The sequence below is a fragment of the Acomys russatus genome, chromosome 13 (assembly GCF_903995435.1).
Source record: "Acomys russatus chromosome 13, mAcoRus1.1, whole genome shotgun sequence".
NCBI classification, from domain to species: Eukaryota; Metazoa; Chordata; class Mammalia; order Rodentia; family Muridae; genus Acomys; species Acomys russatus.
In genome coordinates, this window is record NC_067149.1 from 71727100 (window position 1) to 71751782 (window position 24683).

The 24683-nt window shown below is 38.4% G+C and overlaps 1 protein-coding gene across 7 annotated transcripts in view; it reads left to right on the forward strand.

The window, feature by feature from the left end:
* Positions 1 to 24683, forward strand: part of Bicd1 (BICD cargo adaptor 1) — a 121917-nt gene that overhangs the window by 81291 nt on the left and 15943 nt on the right. For 3 of the 7 annotated variants that reach the window (XM_051155635.1, XM_051155636.1, XM_051155638.1), the window contains exons 5-7: positions 1759 to 2856; positions 6936 to 7087; positions 8857 to 9064. In XM_051155635.1, coding sequence (XP_051011592.1) covers positions 1759 to 2856; positions 6936 to 7087; positions 8857 to 9064 — 1458 coding nt within the window. Of the gene's footprint in view, positions 1 to 1758; positions 2857 to 6935; positions 7088 to 8856; positions 9175 to 10103; positions 10298 to 24683 lie in introns of those variants that run through there. The other 4 variants (XM_051155632.1, XM_051155633.1, XM_051155634.1 and 1 more) reach the window with 3 other exon arrangements.

Genomic DNA, 24683 nt, shown 5'->3' on the forward strand with positions numbered 1-24683 from the left:
TTCCCCAGTGGCTTGTGGATTAGGGATAGAGCAGGGTTCCCAGCCTCTCCAGGAAGGCAGGGAGTGAGGGTTAGGGTTAGGCCAGCTCCTTTTAGAATGAGCCGACAGGGGCTGGGGACTCGGTGCCCCACAAGTGTTATAGCTCTGTTTGGTTCCTCTGTCGCGCCTGGCATGATAGAGGATTCAGACAGGTGCCTTAAACATGCGGGCGGTCAGGGCGAGATGCACTCTCTGGGAGCCCTTCTTCAGCGTTTGGCAGCTTTTGGTTTAGGGCTTGCCCAAATGGAACCGGTGACTCTCAGCACGGGGAGAAGCCCTGGGAGCCCAGTGCATCTCAGGATCCCTTCCCAGAGTGACTAAGACAGTTCTATGAAGTGAGGAGTCTAAGGTAACTTTGCTTGTGAATTAAGGAGTTATAAACCCTGGGAAGTGAGGGTGAATATGTCTGATTTGCTAGGGCTGAAGGAACCAGGATTCCACATCTGCATGCAGCGGTGCTTCCATAACTTGGTGCCTTTAGCACAGGAAGGAAGACAGTCCTATGTGTGAGGGCATAGTGCCAGGGGCACAATAAAGACCGTTTCTTAGAGTCTAAGATCTCAGCACGGGGTGAGGTATTTTCTGGAACTCCCTGTCTCTGTTATCAGGAAAAGTGGGGCTTGAATTTTTTATGTGACATCTCCAGAACCTGAGCCAGCAGAATTGGCTATACGGAGAAGACCAGACCTCAACCTTAACCAGCAGAGCCCTACAACGTATAGAGTTTAAATAACGACACTCAAAATGTATAGTCATTTTAAGCTTTGAAGTGCTTTACATTTACTTCAAGGAACAATGACTTAAATAGTTCAAGCCACTGTTCGTTGAAATCCAAATACAGCTTAAGGCACTCTAAAGTCTAATATAGTGCTGAAGTTTTATGAAAATTATCTGAAATTTATTACACTTGTTTTTATTAGAACAACATGAATTGTTTAGGGCAAACAGAACAGATGCATATCTGTCTATCTATATCTATCTATCTATCTATCCATCTGCCTATCATATATCTATTTAAAAATATATGTAAAATATGTAAAATTCAGGTGCCATTCCCAGTTGAATTGATTTAATACCACATAGAACATAAAGGGGAGAACAGATATTCTGTTGATCTTTTTCCTGGAGTTTCTATAATGAAGAAAGTGGTAGATTTTAGAAAATGTTATATTAAATACGAGCAAATTACAAAACAGACTCCAAACTGTCTGATATATTATCTCATTTATCAAGACATTTTACCCCTACAACAAGCATGAGAGACATCCAGTATATTTTGTTTTGATTAAACTTTGTAAAAAAGCTTTTCTAGAAGAATATGCTATTTGGAAAAGCCTCAGTTTATTTAAATAGTGCTTAAACTTTAAGGGAATTCATTTAGTTTTCAAAGAAAAAGTAACACAGAAGTCTCCAGATGTATCTATCTATCTATCTAATTTACTGAGATAATAATGCCAACAACAGGATAATTAGATTTTTTCTATTTCCTTTATGAAAAATTCAAATGCATTGGTTTCCTTCGAATTCCATATTATGAACTGAGTATTTTTAAATTGACTTACCAGAATCTCAAATAAGGACACATTTGAATATAATTTGAAATAATGGGAGTGCTGGCTCTGTTGTGGGTGTTTTAAATGGTGCATGTCAGTCCAACTGCGTTGATTTCATTGTTGGCTTTGCACTGAAGTTATTCAGCTATTGCCTTTGTCATTGCAGGTAGAGCGGGAAAAAGCTATTCTTCTGGCCAACCTGCAGGAGTCACAAACCCAGCTAGAACACACCAAGGGGGCGCTGACAGAGCAACATGAGCGAGTACACCGGCTCACAGAGCACGTCAATGCCATGCGGGGCCTTCAGAACAGCAAGGAGCTCAAGGCTGAGATAGACTGTGAGAAGAGCCGGAACTCAGCAGAGGAGGCCCATGACTATGAGGTGGACATCAACGGCCTAGAGATTCTTGAGTGCAAATACAGAGTGGCCGTCACTGAGGTCATTGACTTGAAAGCAGAAATTAAGGCCTTAAAAGAGAAGTATAATAAATCTGTGGAAAGTTATACAGAAGAGAAGACCAAATATGAGAGTAAGATCCAAATGTATGATGAGCAAGTGACCAACCTGGAGAAGACATCTAAAGAGAGTGGCGAGAAGATGGCCCACATGGAGGAGGAGTTGCAAAAGATGACTGGCTTAGCCAATGAAAATCACAACACCCTCAACACAGCCCAGGACGAGCTGGTGACGTTTAGTGAGGAGTTAGCCCAGCTTTACCACCATGTGTGTCTATGTAACAATGAAACTCCCAACAGGGTCATGTTGGACTACTATAGGCAAAGCAGAGTGACCCGAAGTGGCAGCCTCAAGGGGCCTGATGATCCCAGAGGGCTTTTGTCTCCAAGGTTATCCAGGAGGGGGGTGTCATCCCCAGTAGAATCACGGACATCATCTGAGCCAGTTTCAAAAGAAAACACAGAGACTAGCAGTAAAGAGCCAAGCCCAGCTAAGACACCCACCGTCTCTCCTGTCATTACTGCCCCACCGTCCTCTCCGGTTTTGGATACAAGTGATCTCCGCAGAGAGCCCATGAACATCTACAACCTCAATGCCATAATCCGGGACCAAATCAGGCATCTGCAGAAAGCAGTGGACAGGTCCTTACAGCTGTCTCGGCAAAGAGCAGCAGCCCGAGAGTTGGCTCCCATGATTGATAAAGACAAGGAAGCCTTAATGGAGGAGATTCTCAAGCTGAAGTCCTTGTTGAGTACCAAACGGGAGCAGATTGCCACCCTGAGGGCAGTGCTGAAAGCCAACAAACAGGTAATATGCTTTTGCTGATGGAAAAACATGCTAGTAAGAGCCTTCTTAACCAATTTATTTCTTTAATTTTGTTTCCTTAATTTTAGTGCTAAGATAAGTATTCAAATTCCTGGCCAATAGAGCAGCAAAACAAAGCACATTCCAATGCCAATCAGAATATAGTATGTGTAAGGGACCAGTGAAACAGCCTAGTGATACAGGTGCTTGTTGCCAACCTAATGACCTGTATCCAATCCTCAGACCTCATATGATGGAAGAAAAGAACCAACTCCCACAAGTTGTCCTCTGTCACAAATGGGCAATGGCACTCATATTCTCTCTCTCTCGCGCACAGAAAATAGTAAATAAATAAATTACTATAAAAAGCCAAATTGAAATGGTTGGGGTATAAGAGCAGTTGTGCCCAGGTAGGCAGCAGGTGGTGAGGAAAGGTAAAGCAGTGATAGAGACCCAGACAGTGATAAGCAGTGGACAGTGAATATAGAAACAGCCCCTGGAGGGCTGTGTGAGAGACTTGCCTAACAGCTTATACAACCAGGGAGAAGGGGAGGAGAGAGACTAAGCCTGTGCCTGCAGATGGGAAGTTGGTACAGACATGGTGATCAAGGTCTGACAGGCAATAGCTAGACCCAGCTTTAGCGATGGAGATTCAATTCCAAGACTCAACTTCTAGGGCTGTTGCAAGATAGAAAATTGATGTTTTGTCTTTTATTTCAGATTTAAACACATAAGACTTAGTAACCAAATGATCAAGTAATGGCATCGGAGATGAAGGACAACAGCTATGGGGATCTGAGTGATGCAAACCAAAGCTGAGTTTTACCAACAAATGAAATAGTTTAGAACCCTTGAGTGAGAGAGAGAGGGAGAAAGAGAGGGACAGGGAAAGTGAAAGGGAGATGAAGAGAGGGTGGGAAAGGGAGAGAGAGAGAGAGAGAGAGAGAGAGAGAGAGAGAGAGAGAGAGAGAGAGAGAGAGAGAGAGAGAGAGCCCAAATCCTAAAGCATAGCTGTGTCACTGACTATATATCTGAACTTTACTTGGGTCAGAACTGAAGCACTAGTTTTTTGTAAATACTTGTCTTGTCCCTCTGTAATAAGTAGGATGTTTCAATATGGACCTACCTAACAAATTATTTGATGACTGATTTATTTTCCATTCCTGAATTTTACATGGGTGTGGTTATCCTGACTATAGGTTGGGAAATAATACTGTTTATCTGAAAGGATATTTGTTTGAGAGGAGTGCTGAGCAAATATTGGTGTTGATGTAGCAGCACACCCTTTCTTGCAAACACAGGCAGTGACAGTGAATAGCAGAGTATGGGTGTAGTGCTCTTTAGAGAATGAAGGTTCATTTCCTTTTCAGTTTTCTTCTTTTACTCAAATCTGAGTGAACCACACTCCTTTCTATTCGTCATCTGTCTCCATGAGTCCACTGATACCAACTGGATGTCTGTACCACAAGCAAGAATATTGTTCACAATATAATGAACTTAAGGGAAAGTAGGACTTTCTTTCCTATCAGCACCTTAAGGAAGTATAAAATGTTAAGAGGAAATGTAGAAATTATGAGAGACCTGACTTCACTTTGAAATTAGCAATTACTGATATAACTGCTGTAACCCAAAGGCTGTACCATGTAGAGTGGTCATGAGTAACTTAACAACTCATACGGTAGGTCTGACTCATATAGAAGACATTCAAATAGTTTTCCCGACCTCTTTCTGAAGATTAAATATTAGCAACGTAGAAATCTAGATTTTCTTTTTTCATTTGAAGATGCTTAATTGAAAAGGCAAGGGCTAACTTGTGAGTAAGCATTCATGTGGAGGCCTCACAGAAACTGAACCACCAACCAAAGAGCATGCATTGACTGGACCAAGACCCCTACACATATGTAGTGGATGGACAGCTTGGTCTTCATGAGGGTCCCCTAGCAATTAGAGGGGGTGCTGTCTCTGACATGGACTCTGTAGCCTATTTTGTATCACTTTCCCCTAGCTGGGCTGGTTTGTTGGGCCTCAGTGGAAGAGCATGTACTTAGTCCTGATGTGATTTGATGTGTCAGGGTGGGTGGTGGAGGTGGGGCTCTCCTTTTCTGAGGAGTAGGGGAAGGTGGGAAGGAGGAAGAGTGTGGGAGGGAGGAACAGGGAGTAGAGGAGGGAAGGTGCTGTGATAAGGATGTAAAGTGAATAAAAAAAAAAAAAAAAAGAAAATCTAAGAAACCCCCCAAATAGGACACAAAATGTTACTAGTAATTTAATGTAAACTTAATAAATGTCTTTAAGTACTTATAAGACAGAATATATAAAGCATTTTAGATTGTTAGAAAAAAATGTCATAGGAATTCAGAAGAGAAAAGTGCATTCCTAGTAGAGTGTGTATTTAACAGTGCACTACATTAGAGCCATAACTTGTAATGCTTAGTAAATTACATGAAAATACTTCTTGCTATGCATTTGTTATTCATTTAAATAATGTTGCGCAAATGCTATAGATTGCTGTACTACTTACATGCTATGAATAGTTTCAATATCAGAAGATGACATTAGTTAGGTATAGGCACTGTGGAACGTTAATTATTAAGGTGAATGTGAAAATTCTGTGGTTTAGGAAAAAAGGGAACCATCTTGTTTTAAAATAAACATGATGTATTCTCTATGAATCTTGTTTTGTAATTTAGGATTTCCCCCCCAGAAGCATGATGTCTTCTTATGGAATAAGAGCCATTATAAAGTACCAGCTGTGTACTTACTGTGACAGATGTGAAGATTCAACAGCACATACATGGGTTCTACCTCCAGGAGGTGGCTTACAGCGCATTAGCGTGATGTTACACTTGTGGGAATATTGCAGTGGAACAACAATATTATAGGAATCAGCAAAAGTTTTCAGAGCAATTATAATTATATTTGCTCTTAAGGGATAAAAAAATTATTCTTCCATGGGAAGGAAAGGTAATTTCAGACAAAGAAGTGTAGGTAGAGAGGGGCAAGAGTGTTAAAGCAGAGTATTATGTGCCTAATGTGCCTATCTAGTGCTGCGCATCAAACAGGCGGTTTTCAAACATTTGTCAATGGCACCTGTTGATTCAGCTGATGTTTTCATCTCCTACTGTGCTAGGCTAGCTCAAGATCTGAAACAATATGCTTTCAAGGAACTTCAGAAATGCCCCAACCCAAATGCAGACATCTCTCTCTCTCTCTCTCTGTCTTTCTTTGTGTCTGTTTGTGTCTCTGTCTCTGTCTCTCTGTCTCTCTTTGTCTCTCTCTGTCTCTCTGTCTCTCTCTGTGTCTGTCTGTCTCTCTGTCTCTGTGTCTCTATGTCTCTCTTTGTCTCTGTCTGTCTCTCTGTCTCTCTCTCTCTCTCACACAGAAATAATTATAGCACAATTCATTGTTTTGAGCAAATTTTAAAAAATATATTTTATTAATTTATTCATATTACATCTAACTTGTTATCCCATCCCTTGCATCCTCCCATTCCTCCCTCCTTTCCATTTTCCCCTTACTCTCCTTCTCTATGACAAGTTTTTTGTTTTAAATTTAGGAAATGCTTGATTCTTTGACTTGAACATTTAGTTCACTCCATACTCATTTCATGTCATAAGTTACAGTAAGTTTTATGGAAGATTTAAGAATTTATATAAAACCCCATAGAATACAGATGACATAAAATATTTGATTTCTTACATATTTCATTTGCAATCAGTGCTTCTTTACTAAGTTCTTGATAACACCCTTCATGTTTAACATTTCATTATGGCTCTCTAAATCTCTGAAAATCATACACCTTCAACAACCAGCATTAAGTGTTTACTGAGCTACTGTTATCACCTTGGCTTCTGATACTGACTGGGTCATACCAGGCTTTAAAGACCATTTAACATCATTGAATCATGACATGATTTGACATTAAAGAAAAATGTTCCTGTGTCCAATGTATACATACGACTGTGCAAAAATTCAATGGAATAATTTTTGGTTTTATTTATAAGAGCAATGGACTTGGCATAAAGAAATGTGTGGGGCAGGTTTTTTTGGTACGAGGTGGTAAGCAATGTGATTCTATGCTTCAGACAGCTGAGGTGGCTTTAGCTAATCTGAAGAACAAATATGAAAATGAAAAGGCAATGGTGACGGAAACAATGACAAAACTGAGGAATGAGCTGAAGGCTTTAAAAGAAGATGCTGCAACCTTCTCATCCCTAAGAGCAATGTTTGCAACAAGGTAACTTTTCTCCCTAACCTTGAATACTTCAGCAGGGACACTGTCAATCCTCACGAATGAATATACTTGCTTTGCATGAAGACCATGATGAGATCCCTCACTGATAAATAATCTAAGGTTAGAAGTGTATTTCTAGAGCTCACAGGTCACATGCGAGATGCCAAAGAGAAACCTTAGACTGCGGGTTGCAGAGGCTCTGGCAGGAACTGGCTTTTGGGTTTCCCACAAAATCTGGTGGCCTTTAGAATATATGAGGGCATGACAAAGAGTGGAAAAGGAGACAAAGTCCTCTTTTTGACTAAAGAAACCAAGGTGACATTCAGAATTAAGAGAACACACATTTCCTCTTTGAGAAAGAAATTTACAGGGATATTTTAACACTTAGTTTGGCTCATATTTTAATTATTATTCCCTTGCAATCCATTTTTACAGACATCTGTTTCTTTCAGGTATAGCAATTGCCTAACTTTATATTTAGAAAATATTTTCATGTTACCAAAAAGAAGTAATTCAAGGTCCTGGAGTTCATTTTGTTTTTCAGTAAGCTCTGGTTTTCCTCATGATCTTCATAGCCCCATGGTCTTGACATTGAAGGTTAAGGGAAATGGGTACCCAATGGACCTAGTGTATTGTAATCATAGCTCCTGTTTTTTTCTGTATAACACCTTAAACTTGTGCTAATTTCAGTTTGTACATAGATTTTGGATAATTCTTTGAGCTAATCAGCGTTCTGCTAGTACACAAAGAATAACTTATTAATATCTTTAACTTAGAAATTTGGTGTGAGTTTTCTTCTCACCCTGCTTTATCCAAATGTATGTGGATGAATTCTCATTTTAATTTCAGCGGGGAACTAGCACAGAGCTTGCTTTTGTGCTTCAGTAGAATTATGAAGCTGGATAAAGATGTTACCAATGGTCTGCTGCACCTGAACCAAACTCTTAAAAATCTCTATTTGTTGACCATTAACTGCTTTATTATTTAGTTGAAAACTGATTCAAATTTTAATTTTTTTTTAACTTGGAGGACATCTGCAATATTGCAAACATTGCTGACATTTAAAATAAAGCCTATAAAATCGGATAAAGGAGGAAGTGCTCTTCTTTATTAATATGATGGTTCTTTTGGTTGACATAGCATATAGACTGTAGGTATAACATATAACAAATTTCCCCAGAAGAAACAGTGTCATGCCACAGAGGCAGCAAGTGTCATCTACCTGAAGTTGTGGTGGATGTTTTGTGAAATTATGTTATCACCATAAAACGGCTTCAGTAATGAGTGTCCTCGAGATTTGTGCTGCTTATTTTAAATGTCCCGTTATGGATTCCACCAATTACTGAACATGGTCTACTATTTCCAGTTGTCTATTATTATAGAGTATTTCCATTCTATTGCTAGGAGGATTAATGTTCTAAATTCCAGTCAGATTTATTATAATACTTCCCCTTTTCTATGGGGAATATATCTCAGGATACTTCCGCCCCCCCAGTGGATGCCTGAAACCACTAGCACCAAACCCTGTAGATGACTATATTTCCTTGTATGTTGATGTCCCTGACGGAGCTTAAATACTTTTACTAAATAACAATTAATATAATATAAATATTGGTATGTAATCACTCTAACAGTATTGCATAATGAAAGTTTTGAGACTATAGCGGGCCTCAGTGTCCGTGCGGAGGGCGAGAGGGGAGTGTCTCTCTAGCTAAGTTCCAGTTTAGCTTTACCAGGATTGCATCCTCACCCCCTTTTTGCTTGGGTTCCAGATGCGATGAGTATGTCACACAGTTGGATGAGATGCAAAGACAGTTAGCAGCTGCCGAGGATGAGAAGAAGACTCTAAACACTTTATTGCGAATGGCTATCCAGCAAAAGCTCGCCCTGACACAGAGGCTGGAGGACTTAGAGTTTGACCATGAGCAGTCCCGACGCAGCAAAGGCAAGCTTGGGAAGAGCAAGATCGGCAGCCCTAAAGTAAGTGGGGAGGCGCCAGCCACCGTGCCTACCATAGACACTTACCTCCTGCATAGTCAGGGCCCACAGATACCCACCATTCGGGTCAGCAGTGGCACTCAGAGGAAAAGGTATGCATGCAGCTATTGTCATAGTGTGCTACAGTGGACAGGTTTTAATTGAATGCAATAAATGTATGTGCTTTTGTTGTGTAGTATGGAGAAAGAGGAGGAAAAGAAAAAAACATGAAAGCTGTTAATGGGCCTTGCTAACGCTGGTCTTCCTGCCACCCCATCTACACACACTGATTAACCATAACCTATTCTTCAAGTGTCCGTTAATGTTTTTGCTGCTGTTTGTGTGCATAAACGTATCTCTCCCTAGCCTCCATCCTAAAACTGGGTAGATACAGGTGGATATTAAAAACGAAGCGTTGTGAACATGGGCAGTAACTCTAAAAGCCATATCTCTGGAAATTACGCTATTTGTCATTTTTTTTTTATGTCATGGGGCAAAGATATGAGTTTGTTCTCTTAGGGGAACACTTGTCCATAAGACCAAAATGGGTGACTAAGTGAAAGGGAGTGGTTGTATTTCGTAAGACGGAATAGAGGATGTGTAGTTCTTTTCTTAAAAGGAAGTTTTGTGCGTTTTTCACTGGCCATGCTAATATTGCTCAGAAACCACTTTTAAGGATTTTAGTGATGTGACTTTGTGACCTTTTACCAAGTTCTGGTTGTTGAGTTACTTACCTTGTTTTCAGTTAATATAGTTAAAGTTGTTCTTTTAGGAGCTTTCATTTAAGAATCAAGTAATACATATATTTTTCAATTTGTGGTTCAAACTGTCTATAATAAATTTCTATTTCAGTATTCAGAACAGCTTTCTGAAAGGGTTATATCCTGATATGGAAACTAAAGAATTACAAAAATATTTATTTTCATATTTAAAAGATAATTAATGCCAATATAAATAATGTTGTCACTGGTGAGGTGTTGAAAGGTAATTAAAGTAAAACTTTTTTGTTTCCTATATGTATTGTTCTTGGATCTCCTGCAAGACAATTTTCACCTTCCCTTTGTGATCAGAGCCGTCCCAGGACATCAGGGGCTTCCTACCTACAGACTTTATTAAGAGTTCCCCCTGATCCCACCTCCACAGAGTCATTTCTTCTGAAGGGTTCCCCTTCCATGAGTGAACTCATCCAAGGGCATCGGCTCAGCAAGGAAAAAAGGTTAACCGTGGCTCCACCAGGTAAACACTTTTTCCTTGGGTGCATGGGATGCAAATGACCGTTCAGTAGGCGGCACTCCACTCCCTAGTCCACCCCACAAGTTGACTGTGTTCATAAGGGACTCCCACACCTGAAGTGAAAACTCATTTGCAGTCAGCTTCCTGTTTCCTCCTTCCACAGCCAGATACCCGGCATGCCTTAGGACTCTCCAGGAGTTTCGTTCCGGTATCCTAGGCAGGAGAAGGAGGGTTGGAAGAGTGGGATAGGCAGAAAGAAGTGAGCAGCAGGTACAACACAGGACAGCTGCACCCTGTCTACAGCTCTGTAGTTCATAGCTGTCCCATTTTAGTTTTTGATTTCTCTCAACATTTTTCAATGTAATTTCAGCAAAGGGAGCCATGTTTATAACAAGCTTCCGGGGATAATTTGCCCAACTCCCTGGCAGTTCTACTGCTTGGGAACATTCAGGTTTTCATATTGTGCTCTCATAGTGACACTTCACTGATGCTTGCCAGTCGGCCTTAGTTTCTTTAGCTTTACTGTTTTATACATTTTCTTTTTTCCCCCTACAAAAAAAAATCTAAATAAAAAACGTGGCTTATGTCTCATCCAGTAAATACAGACAGACTATCCCTTGTGCAGACCCTGCATAGGCCAGAGGCAGAAAACAAGTCCATGAAAGAAAATAAGCACAAGGACAGCTATTGCAGGAAATAGAAAATTAGAAATGAGCTAAAGTAGTTGCTAGCAGCTACAAGATCAGCAATTTCACATGAACCTCTGTATTTCTGGCCCCTTTTGAAAGACATTTGGCTACGTGGCAGCTCTAGGCTGGGTCTGTGTTCATGCCTGTCAGCCACGCTGCTAGACAAAGCAGGTTCTACATATTGTCATTGTCCCTACCACTTCCCACAGTTATACCAACGTTCTGTACTTGTTCCCCAACGTAGCCTCTGAGAGTGACACCGCTGTCAAATTTTATTTTAAAAGAATTCAAACTTCAAATTTATCTTAATTCCTTTTTGAAGCCCTAACCTTTGAGTCATTTTCTTTCCTGATTTATGCTGTTAGTATACTGATGGGGACTCAGTATGTGGTCTAGGAGGCTGGCTCGGTGGTTAAGAGCATTTGTTGGCCTTGCAGAGGACCTGGGTTCATTTCCCAGCACCCACACCTTAGGTGATTTATAACCATCTGTAACTCCAGATTCAAGGGACCAGCCACCCTCTTCTGACCTCTATGGACACAAAGCACACACAAGGTTCATGTACATATATGTAAGCAAAATATACATAAAAATAAAACAAACTTAACACAAAAAATTTTAAATGCAATCTTTTTTTTTATCTTTTTTATTTATTTATTTATTTTTTATTAATTTATTCTTGTTACATCTCAATGTTTATCCCATCCCTTGTATCCTCCCATTCCTCCCCCCCCCCCCTTTTCCCATTATTCCCCTCCCCTATGACTGTTCTTGAGGGGGATTACGTCCCCCTATATATTCTCATAGGGTATCAAGTCTCTTCTTGGCTACTTGCTGTCCTTCCTCTGAGTGCCACCAGGTCTCCCCCTCCAGGGGACATGGTCAAATGTGAGGCACCAGAGTACGTGAGAAAGTCATATCACACTCTCCACTCAACTGTGGAGAATATTCTGACCATTGGCTAGATCTGGGAAGGGGTTTAAAGTTTACCTCCTGTATTGTCCTTGGCTGGTGCCTTAGTTTGAGCGGGACCCCTGGGCCCAAATCTGCCTATCATATTGTTCTACTTGTAGATTTCTAGGACCCTCTGGATCCTTTTATTTTGCTGTTCTCCCATGCGTCTCTCATTTAGAGTCCCAATAGGATGCCTTCCCCTCTGTCCCAGTTTCCAGCCATTTGATACTCCTCTGTTGAGAATTCTCTGTTTAGTTTTTAAATGCAATCTTAAATCGTGCAGCACATGTTCAATCTTCTAAGAATTTTTGAGGAAATAAATAATGATTTAAGTGGCATAATAGCTAGAATTTATACACTCATGTATAAGTTATACACATATACACATGTACACACCTATACACATATGCACATTTATATATGCATATACATATATACATATAAATGCCTATACACAAACATACACATATACACATATATATGTAATTATTCTCCTGGGTATTTCACTTTTACAACCTACTTCCTATTATTTTCGACTCTTTTAGAAAGAACATGAAGTATTTGAGCCACCAAAGTGGTTATGATTTATCAAGGTACCTAATGTGGGTAAAACTCATAAAAATCTTTCTAGCTTTTCAAATGGATTCAGTAGTACTGCCTTCTTAGAAAATAAATGGTATGATCCATAAGTAACTCTGCTGTATTTAAATCTAAGGTAACATATTAATAAAAGTGGCTGGGCAGCGGTGGCGCACACCTTTAATCCCAGCACTTGGGAGGCAGAGGCAGGCAGATCTTTGTGAGTTTGAGGCCAGCCTGGTCTACAAGTTCCAGGACAGCCAGAGCTACACAGAGAAACCCTGTCTCTAAAATCAAAACAAAACACAAAGTTAATGAATATTAGCAGTAATTATTTTCATTATTGTATGGCTGCTTGGTCCTTATGCCCATGAATATGTATTTATATTTTTATCATTACATTGTAGAAGGTATTAATATCATGTCAAACATTTTATATTGCTACTTAGTTTTACTTTTAAGATTAATTATTGTGCCTTTCAAGATATATTTTTATTATTTTAAAATTATGTGTATGTGTGCACATGAGTGTAAGTGCCTTGGAGGTCAGAAGAGGGCATTGGATTCCCTGGAGCTCGAGTTACTGATGGCCTCCCAACATGAACGCTGGGAACTGAGCTTAAGTACTCTGAAAGAGCAGCATGCACTCTTAGCTGCTGAGCCGTCTCTCCATTCCTTTCTACTTTGTTTTTATATCATATGCTATTATCACACCAGCCAGTCTTCCCACTTTTATCCATTATCTCATGTATGTAGGCCACTGCTCAGTGTAGCTTCATGCCTTCAACTTCTCATTTCTTTGGACTTGGGCTCAGAATTAAGATGATGGGTTAAAAGTTGAACATCTTGATGGTTTTTCTCCATTTTTGGTGTTGCTTTAGAAAACTTTATTCATTTACCTGCCCTATGAAACTGTTCACACATTAAAATCTCTAGTACTTTACGTACTCTATAATATCTTCAGCCTTATAATACTCAGCATACATCGGTGAAAGCACCATTGCATGCTCTTAAACTCTTTAGTTTTCAGAAACTGGAAAATATCATTAGCTATGGGTACTATACACAAAATTGAAGCCATAAATTCCATGGAATTCAGAGTCATCAGTAGATCTAAAAGTTGCTTTCATGATAGCCTAGCGTGTTGATCAACTCTGTATCTCTAGCTATTTATGTGAAGTTAAAATAATGAGAGATGGGGAGAAAGAGGCAGGAGGATGTCTGTGAGTTTGGGGCCAGCCTGGTCTACAAAGTGATTCCAGGACAGCCAGGGAGGTTCCACCCCGACTCAGGAAACAAACAAACAACAAACAACAAAGAACACAAGGAGTGGGAGAGAAAGTACACTGTTATAGCCTGAGGGATAGTTCCTATTACATATTATGAAATCAACCAATCCGTTTGTTTATTATTAATTTCTTATTTGTATGTTTCACTTGCATATATGTCTGTGTACTCCATGCCTGCCTAGTATAGGCCTTGAAGCTAGGAGAGGGGGTCAGGTCACCTGTTGTAGGGTTACAGATGTTGGGGGCTTCCATGTGGATGCAGGGGATTCAACCCTGGTCCCCTGGAAGAGCAGCCATCTACCTAGTCCTCAAATCAACCAGTTTCAGCCTTAACAACTTTTTATCAGATCAAAAATTTCTAGTAGATTCTAGTTAGGAGAATCACTGTAGAAATTGATTGATCATACACGCCAAACATAGTTTCCAGAAATATTTACTTTATTGGCAATATATATAAATTTTATTAATGTGAAATATTGTTTGAGGCACACTTATGTAGTTTTTAGGCATTATTATTTAGGCTTTAGTATAAATTATTGACTACTATAAAAAATTCTGACAGCAGTATATATTAATGATTTTAAGAGGCAGTCCCCTATTTAAAAATTCTGATAATTATTTTATAAAATGCATATTTAATATATTTTATTTTAAAAAACAAATAAAGACATTTATTTTTCTGTTTTGGGGGAGAATTCTGGCCTTGCCTCTGATTCTGGTTTAGCTTTTACCAAGTAAGCCCTTGAAACCTCATAGTTTCTTATAGTGATATATAGTTACCTTTCTGTTCTTCGTTTTAAAAAGTTATTTTAATTTTATGTGTATAGGTGTTTTGCTCGCATATATGTAAATGCACCATATGTACGCAGTACCTGATGAAGCTAGAAGAACAGGGTGTTGTATCGCCTGGGATCGGATTTACAGACTGTTGTGAGCTTGGCTTATGGTTGCTGGGAACCGAATGCAGATCCTCTTGCACGAGCAGCCATTGGTATTAACTGCTGAGTCCTTCTCTCCAGCCCCTTAATCTCTTGTTCTTGACATTATGAATCTCCTGGCACACACGCTCATGTGCCCTCCATGTCTGTTACCAGCTAGGCTGAGAAGTGATTTGTATTCTATTGTGGCAAAGGGGTTTATAGTTAGACAGCAGGCTGTACATCTTCCTACATTGCCAGTTATTTGATATTGATGCCCTAACTAATAATTAGGCCTAAATAGTAATTATATCAATTATCTTACCATCCAATCATTAAATAAAATCAGCCTTCCAGAATATATAAGAAATGAACACATTTCACGAGAGATATTATTTTTGTATTAAATACTTGGTTTTGCAGTACTTTTACAAGATGAACAACAAATTTCAAACTTAAAAATCAAATTTTCACTCTGTGCTTGAATTAATATCCTAAGCAGTTTGGACTCTATATTGCTTTGGATTTAAAAAAAATATTATTTTTGATTGCTCTCATTGCTCTGCCCTCTCTCTCTCCATCCTGTCTTTCTCTTGCTTCTTTGACAGCATTTCTGAGCTAATGTGAGAGAATGGCATTGTTCTGAAATCGGATTTTTGTTCTGTGATATTTTGGATTTTGCTGATTCGAAATTCAGCTCACCAAAACACATTACCTGCAGACATGCTGCCACTCCTTAGATCTATATCAAGAGAAGCACATTTTCACACTGAAAGTAGCCTTTTACATTCTTCTATGTTCAAACGATTATCCCATTTTTCTGTTGTGTTGTAAACAACGTTATTAAACTTGTGCCAAAACCACATTTCATTTATTGACCTATTTGTTCACTCATTCTTCAAAGTTTAACAAAATTATACAATATGTGTCAGGCCCTTTCCTTGGCTTTTGGTGGTATTTAAAACAGTCTTCACCGCTGCTTTTCATGAAAAGCAAAATCCAGGAAGGGAGATAGTCAAGCAAACAGTTGATGATTTTAGCAGATGTTCTTGTTAGCAAAAAGAAAACTAGAAATATTAGGGACATTTTTCCATAAGAGACACAAGACCTGGCTATAAATGATGCCTACACTTTAATAAAGAGGGACCGGGAATGTAGTATCAAGAAAGGAAAAGATGCAGATGTGGGTAATGAGGAAGTAGAGATGCAGATGTGTGCAGTGAGAAGACAGGGGTGCAGATCCAGACAACGCGAAGTTGTAGGTGCAGATGTGGGCAGTGAGAAGATAGGCACTGTGTAGGCATCAGTAAGGAGAGTCGAAAATGAGTCAATTTGTACAAAGCATTTGGTTAGAACTTGGTCAGGAGTTGGAATGATGGAAAAGACAGGAAGGGACCAGAAAACAGAAGTCTTGGTGGAGGTAGACAGACTCTGTCCTGGGTTCAGGTAACAGGCTTATTTTTAATTTTTAGGTTTTCTTTGTTTAAAAACCTGTATTTTTATTTTATATGTGTGGGTGTTCTGCCTGCGTGTGTGTGTGTGTGTGTGTGTGTGTGTGTGTGTGTGTGTGTGTATATATATACACACACATTTATAAAATACCATGTGCATGAAGTGCCCACAGTGAAGTCTTTGACTTCCCTAGGGCTGGATTTACAGACAGTTGTGAACCATCATGTGGGTGTTGGTAATCGAACCCCCGTCCTTTGGAAGAGCACCCAGTGCTCTTAACCACTCAGCCATCTCTCCAGCTCCACAGCTCAGTTATAAAAATAGAATCATGTGCTAATTTTATAAAGCAATCAGGATGCCATCTGGGTGAGATGCATGGGTTGGATGTGTGCAGCACCCGAGTAAAGGTTTGGTTACAAATGAAGCGCGAGCTCAGGCTGTTGGGGGTGTATGAAGCTGCAATCGGGTGAGTCCTTTCCGCACGCAGCCTGTTTTTGTTGCCTCTTGATTATTCTTATTTTGTATGATGAAAGGCCTTGGTGAGTGTTACTTAAATCTATTTCTTCAACTAATGCTATTTATGTGTAGTCTACTTCCTCATGCCACTGTTCTGAATTTCCTTGGCATAGTAGGAGCATTGTTCTGTTTAAATTTGTCACCTCTCCACACCTTATGTCTGGAGAGCCTACTGCATGTTAAAAACACACTCTACCATTGAACTACACTCTCAGCTCAAACTCGTCATCCGTTAGGCTGTGCTTTCTCTTATTGTGCGCAGAGCTCTTCCTGTAGGTGATGGCTTAGGCATTGCCTGTCTGTGCTTTGACACCTGCCAAAAACAAAAGTTAACTCAAAATAATAATCCATTCACGGTATAGCACAGTTGTACATCACTTGTCTAGCATTCTCAAGGCTTCAGGTTTGCTCTCCACAAGAACCCTGATTCAGAAGTAGCCGATGGGCAGCTCATGGTTCAGACGTAGCTGATGGGCAGCTCATGGTTCAGATGTGGCTGAGGGGCAGCTCATGGTTCAGATGTGGCTGAGGGGCAGCTTATGGTTCAGACGTAGCTGATGGGCAGCTCATGGTTCAGACGTAGCCGATGGGCAGCTCATGGTTCAGATGTGGCTGATGGGCAGCTCATGGTTCAGATGTGGCTGATGGGTAGCTCACTTGCCACATGGAGAAGGGGAGAGCAGGGCACTGCCTCTGCCATGAATGCTGGTGTCCACAGTTTGATCACTGCCCCTTGGCATAGAGACTCTTTGGCAACACACAGGAAGGGGATGCAGGCGGTCCAGATGAGACTGGATAGACTGTGGTCAGACGGTGAGGGAGGAGGTCAGAGGTCTAGGGGAGGGAAATAGGGTAGAAGAGGGAGGGTAGGTGGGAACAGATATAATGTAAATAAAATAATAAAAAACAATAACAATATAATTAACAACAACAACAACAACAACAACTGGGGCTTTAGACCCTGCTCCCTATCAAGCAGAGTCTCTGCCCAGCTGCGAGGCCCTGTGAATTGATAAGTGTAGCAGTAAGACCAACTCTGCTCTGAACAATTCTCAGAATAGAGGCTTTCCTCCCCCACGCCCAAAAAACAGAGAGAAAGAAAAAGAAAAAGAAAAAGGAAAAGAAAAAGAAATCTCATTTGGGAACTGAAGCAGCCTGATGATGTTGGACTCAAGGCTAGCCTGGATTACATAAAAAGCCTTGTCTCAAAATATATAACAACAAAAGCACAATTATATTAAAAACAGTAGTGTCGGACAAAAACAACAAAAATTTAGCAGCCATGTTTTGAAAAACCTGTTTCTTTCTGTCTTGTCCCAACATGACACAAAATCACTTCAGATCTGAAGCATGAAGGTTGCATATCATATTTTCTTCCACTTTGGGGCTAATAATGAGAAATATCATTGCAGGAGAGTATACTACTTTCAAGTGTCTTTTTCTCTTGTATTTCTTTGGGAAATTTACTTCTACAGGAAGTCTTTTAGCATAGAATGATCTTGAATTGGGATATACAATATTAAGTAAGGTGGCTACCAGATGGATCCTTTCTCATTTTAATGACACACAACTAATTGAATACTGAAAAATACAGTCACTTGTTTTTTCTATTTACTTTTTTTTTCTTTTGGTTTTTCAAGACAGGTTACATAAGGGTCTATCTGTGTAGTGTTGGCTGTCCTAGAACTCAGTCTGTAGACCAGACTGGCCTCAAACTCAGAGATCTCTGCCTCCCTGGTATTAAAGGCATGTGTCATAACTGCCCAGCTTCTAGGTACTTCTATATTTTACATATTTAGAAGAATATCAGATATTTTCAGATTTAGCCTACTGCTGTTAACAATTTGCTTCATAAAAATGTTTTCATACTTCGGGGCTGGGAGATGCTCAGTGGGCAAAGTGCTTGCAGGTTAGGCACGAGGACCTGAGTTGGGAAGCCCAGAGCACATTTAAAAGGCTGGTAGCATACTGCCCACCTGTAACCTCAGTGCTATGCTGAAGTCAGAGACAGGCCAGCCAGCCGAGCCAAAAGGGAGAGCCCCAGATTCAATGAGAGAGCCTGCATCCACCTTTTCCCCTAAAGTGTGAAATCTGATTAAGGAAGACACACACCCCGTGTTAACCTCTGTACAAATGTACACTGGTGAGAATACCCTATACACACAGATGAATACCACACACATATACAACAAATAAAGCATATTTTGGAATTCTAAGATTTCTATCCTTTATTTTCTTGTAGAGGGTGTAAGCTATGTGCATAGTATGTTTCCGATTTACCATCATGTACATAAGTGTAAACATTGTCAAGTCTTTTCTGATATCATCTCCCCTGGGGAGAACCAGGAGCTTGGTCCTTTGTGCCCATAGTAGACGGAGTCCTTAGAGTTCAGTGCCTGGTTCGTCTTGTAAATTGCTTTAGGATTTCAACCTCTTTGGTCTTTGGCTTACGGGATCACTTAAGTACCTGGACCACAGCATCAGTCACCCAACAGGTCCTCACTGTGTTGAGTAATATGCCTATAAATAGTGTGCAACATCTTAAGTTTGTTACCTATACGTTTAGTTCTTCTGATATATATTACAATGTATTTCGGATGTGGCTAAAAATAGATGATGCAGTGAAAGCTCTTAGCAATTTTTCAATTTTGTTTCTCTAGATAGAAAATAGACTTCTGCCATAACTGTGCCCACCCAACTTTTGTATCTTCCAGAGGCGTTCTATACATGTGCATCAATTACATACAAATATCTACAGATATAAATACAAAGATCGAGAGTGCTGGTACAACCATAAACACAGCTGTGCATGTTGTTTTTCATATTATATATTCATCTTTCACACCAACTCATCTTTTTCTTTATTTTTAGTCATAGGAAACTATCCAATGGAGAAAAAATCTTGAAGAAAGCTTGAAATATTTCCCTGTGTAAAATTGGAGTATTTTTTCCTAGATGACAAAAATTATAGCTGTCAGACATTGTGACCTTTAGACTGGAGCTATTAAAATTAGAAGCACATATACTTTTAACTTCTGTACTATGCACATTTAAAAAGTAGCTCACCTTAACTTTAACAGTATATTTTATTTACTATATTCATAATAGCATTTCAATAGGAGATTCTGCTGTTTCTGTTTCTCAGTCTTTGAAATGCTGTGTCTGCTGGTCGAGCACATCTTTATTTGAAACAGCCACGTGCCAACTCTCCAGTAGCACTGCATGCAGTTTGAGGCCTTGCTTCCAGTAGTTTTTATTACTAGCACTGAGGTTACAGGTGGGCAGTGTCTTACCAGCCTTTTAAATGTTTTTCTGGCATAACACACTATGTATACCAGGCTAGTTTAAAATCAGAGTGCTGGGAATACCAAGCCCAGCTAATTGTAACTTTTGACAACTGATTTTTAATTTTTAAAATAAGATTTAAGATGGTACATAGTTTTTCTTTTAAATTGAACTATTGGATCAGTTATTTGCTCCTGCATATTTATTATTCATTTTTCTCTGACATAGTATTGATCTTCTACATACACTAAATGTTTGCAAAACTATTTCTACCTCTTTTCGATACAAAATCTGATTTGCATTATAGGAACTTAATTCTTGATGTTTACATAAATGTTAAAAAGATGTATTCTTTAATGATTTTTAGAATAATAAAATAGTTTTTTTTAAGGGGGTATAACCATCAAGTTGTGGAAAGACTGTATTTCTTATTCTAGGCAGTGAGCACCTTGAAAATGTTCAAGGTACATCTTGCCATTTTTGAATGGCAGCATTTAATAACACTATATATAGACTGAGAGTATACCAAGCTCTTTTAAAGTGAGTTTTTAGTGTGTTGCTTCTTCCCAGAATGAAAGAGAAGATACAGGCAATACTGAATACAGCATTCCTTACTATAAAGTGGATCCAGTTGACAAATAAGGCAATGACTGAACATCTGATGACCACGCTTCTATCACTCTTGATATTTTGTTTTATTTTTGTTTTCTCCAGTAATTAAAGAATTATATCCTTCTATCATATTTCATTTCACTTATAAAGCTTGCATTTTCTTAAATACTCCATGTTCAGAACCTGAGCTTTATAAGTGAAATGAAATATGATAGAAGGATATAATTCCTTAATTACTGGAGAGTCCAATATGATAATTAAGTGCACATCAGGAGTGTGCACAGAACATTAGATTATTCTTTTTAGTCTATGTTATTTAGTATTACCATAGAATTTAAAACTTAAAGTTTAAAACTTAAAATTGTATTAAAATTTTAGTAAACTCATAGAAATTGAAATTTTCTTTTTTTAACTCCTTAAAAATCTATAATCTTTTAAAAAGATGAAAAATTTCCACTAAAAATGAAAGAAAATTCATTTAGTATAATTAATTGTTGCAAATTTAGAGAGCAAACATGTTTAGGGTGTACTTATATTCAGCGAAGGCCACCCACACGGTGTTGAAAATCAAGTCCCCTAGAATGAGGCTGTCTAGAGAGGCGATAAGCAAGAATAGATACGCGATGACATATGTAAGGTTCAGGAAATCTCAGGAAATGCCTCCTGTAGTCTCCCCTTTCCGATTCACCAACAAACAAACAAAAACCAAAAACCAAAACAAACAAACAAAACAAAAAACAAAAAAGAAAACAAAAACAAAAATGAAACCAACAACAACAAAAATAAAAACCCTAAAAAAAAAAAAAAAAAAAATCAACTAGGAGACACAAAGCCCCAAAGGGACACCTCTATACTTTATTCCAGGTTATAGATTCTCTTTTAGACTCACTAAAATGACCACCTCCATCTAGTAATAATAAACTAGTTCAAACGGACATGGAAACATTTTATACTACAGCCTTTTTTCCTAGTTGTGCTCATTACTTTAAGGAAAAGAACAGTCTTTATGCCAGAGTGTAGTTAATTGCTGCCCTTTACTCTGTTTTGTGCTAGAGAATTGATACAATTGATACAATGATACAATGATTTGCCCTTGGTATCATTTTCAGTCCAAAGGCCTGCATGCAAAGAAGAGTTCTGCGGGCAGTTGTACCATTCCCTATTATACTCTGTAGGGGAATGGCCATCAGTGTCTTCCATGCGATAACAGTATTATGTAGTATTAGTTTGGTCTGATGGTCATCATTGTAGTCTGCTATTTATTCTCATGCCAACTATTTATTGAAACAAACCTTTATATGTTTTATGCTTTTACCTAAGATGTTATGTCCAAACTGTACCTTGCAAAGGGTCTTTTCCTATCTGAGGAAATATAGTAAGAGAAAGCCATAGTTGATACCAAAAGGAAGCCAGTCTCTAGAATAACCAATTGTTATTGGTCTATCTAGGTTATGGGTCTATCTAGGCCCACATACATAAAAGAGATTCACAATGAAAAAATCATTAAGAGGATTCTACCATGCTGAGGCTGTCATTATGTGAATTTATGTTATTTTCTCCATATTCAATTTGGAGAATCCTTGTAAAAATGCTATGTTTTTCCTTTCTTTTTTCCTCTTATCTTTTCTTTTGGGTCTTACATAGCCCAGATTAGCCTCAAAATCATTACAAAGTCAAGAAGAATGATTGTTAACTTTTAGTTCTTCTTTCTCCAACACCTTAGTTATAAAATTACAGGTGTATGCCACCATACTGGGCTTACACTGCACTGGAGATCAACACTAAGACTTTTCATAAGCTGGACAAACTTTCTACCTATTAAGCTGTATCATGTTTCTAAAAAGATATGTACACTATTTCAGTACTTTGTAGCATATTTTCCAAGAAAAGGGATTATTTTAATAGAAAAAGAAAAACATCCATTTCCTAATATATAACATAAACTAATTTTTTCTTTTTGTTTTTATTTTTTATTTTTGTATATACATTTATATTATTACACACATATAAAATAAACTACATACAGCAAGAAGAGCTATGAAACAATCAGGAATTATATTAGTGTTATATTCATAGTGTTTTGGCTATTTCTATTTGGCAACCTTGAAGAAAACATCTTTCCTATCTTGGTTAGCCTAAAATTATGAATGTAAATCAATATCTATCATATCTCATCTGTATCAACTTAAAACATGTATCTAGACCGAGAAACATCTTACTCCCTAAACAACTAAGCTTAATTGTAAAACTAAACTATCTGGTTTTCAACCCCATCAAAGACTTAAGAAGGAATAAAATTGGTTACCTGAGTATACTGGGAGTACAAGTTAGTAGCTTTCCAAATGAGAAGATGACAGAGAGAGTTTGCTACCTGAATAGTCACCCAAAACTCTCTATAACATTGGAGCACCATTTTCAGCCTTCTGGCTCAATATATCTGACAGACATATTTGTGAGGCAGGAGCTATTGAGGACTGTGTCTTGGCAGAGTTTGGCTGTTGACTCTGCCTGCATCCAACCTTGCCCATTTTTAGGCAGAATTCTGTCTGTTGTAGAAACTAGAACATTTTGCCCTGTGGCTGTTTTGCCACATTTAAAGCCATCTTCATAAGGAAGTTCTCTGATGCTCATTGTCTTCTCTGAGGTAGGCTGGGTGTTGCCAGGAGTTAACCTGTCTTATTGTCAATGAATCTTTAAAATAGTAAAAACATCTTTAAATGCCATATTTTGTAGGTCTCTGAGGTTTTTGAAGACCTTATCTAACTATTATACCTTATATTTCTATTAAATTATACCTATCTGTTAAACCTAGGATATATAATCTTATGATAAAAACAGACTAGTAATTGACATGACCATGATTTGATCAACTAACAATTAGCTTGTATTACTTACTTATCCTAAACAGACTACAATAGCACTTTCAAAGTATTAGAAGTAAACCTTGTATTATATTGAGTTGTGTGGGTACAAAACCTTGCATTAGAGTAGAAATACGTACAATATGTTTGAATAATCTTAATTTTGAATTCTATAGCAATGCATCAAAATTAAGCTTACTTTGCACCAATATACAAAATTCTATACTAATGATTTAAAAATAACCTTGTGAGTAACAAATAAAGCCTTAAATTGAGGAGTAGATTCAATAATCTACTTTTTGTCCTATCATTCCTATATATTTCTATATTTCCCCTTTTTTCTTTTCAGCTCTATCTCCAAACCTAAGAAAGAAATATATAGGAAATTGGAGACATCCCTGAGTTTAGCCTCTCTCTAAAATCGACCAATAGTAACTTATAACCAATTCCTAATGAAAATAAACATTATAGCCCAAGAAAGCAACCAAAAACCTACCTAACCCCTCCTTAAGAGAAATGGGGCATTATTCATTCTATTAAGGTTTTTTTTCTGGCTGATTTGGGATGAATAATAATACCTTTGTGGGGGACCAAATACAATTGGGGAAAACGGTTAAACAAGCTAGAAATAGCATTTGTGGTCAAGTTTCTAAATGTTGCGGGAACAGGCAAGAGGATTCAAGTTCAAGGCCAGCCTAGACATACTGAGTTAGAGTTCAGCCTAGGTTATATAGCAAGTCTTTGTTTCAAAAAATTAACTAGTTTTATGAACTAAATATATAGGCAAAAAAAAGCAGAGTTCCTGGATTCACTATGAATTCTTACAGTGTGTTAGATTTTGATTTTCTCAGGACACTTATTACTTAAACTATAAGTACATTTTAAATTGTATGCAAAGACTTAATCTAATTCATTAATGCTTTTTAGTATTTATGAACATAGCAGGTACACAAAATTTTATGGACCATATTATAGTGCAGAATAGACTTTTCTACATAGTAATTCTAGACTTAAGATCCCTTCTGAGTTCAGAGTAAGCTGGTAGGGGCTCCAGGAACAGCTTGAGCTCTTCTGTGAACATGGTGCAAATTGTGTATGACTGTGATGCCCACACAAGGCTTGCTATGGCTACTTTCTATTCTTTGGCTCTCAACAATATAGTGAAAATATGGTTACATAGCATTTTTATCTAGACGAGTTCAGGTGACTGATGATTTCAACTCATAGGGTTAATT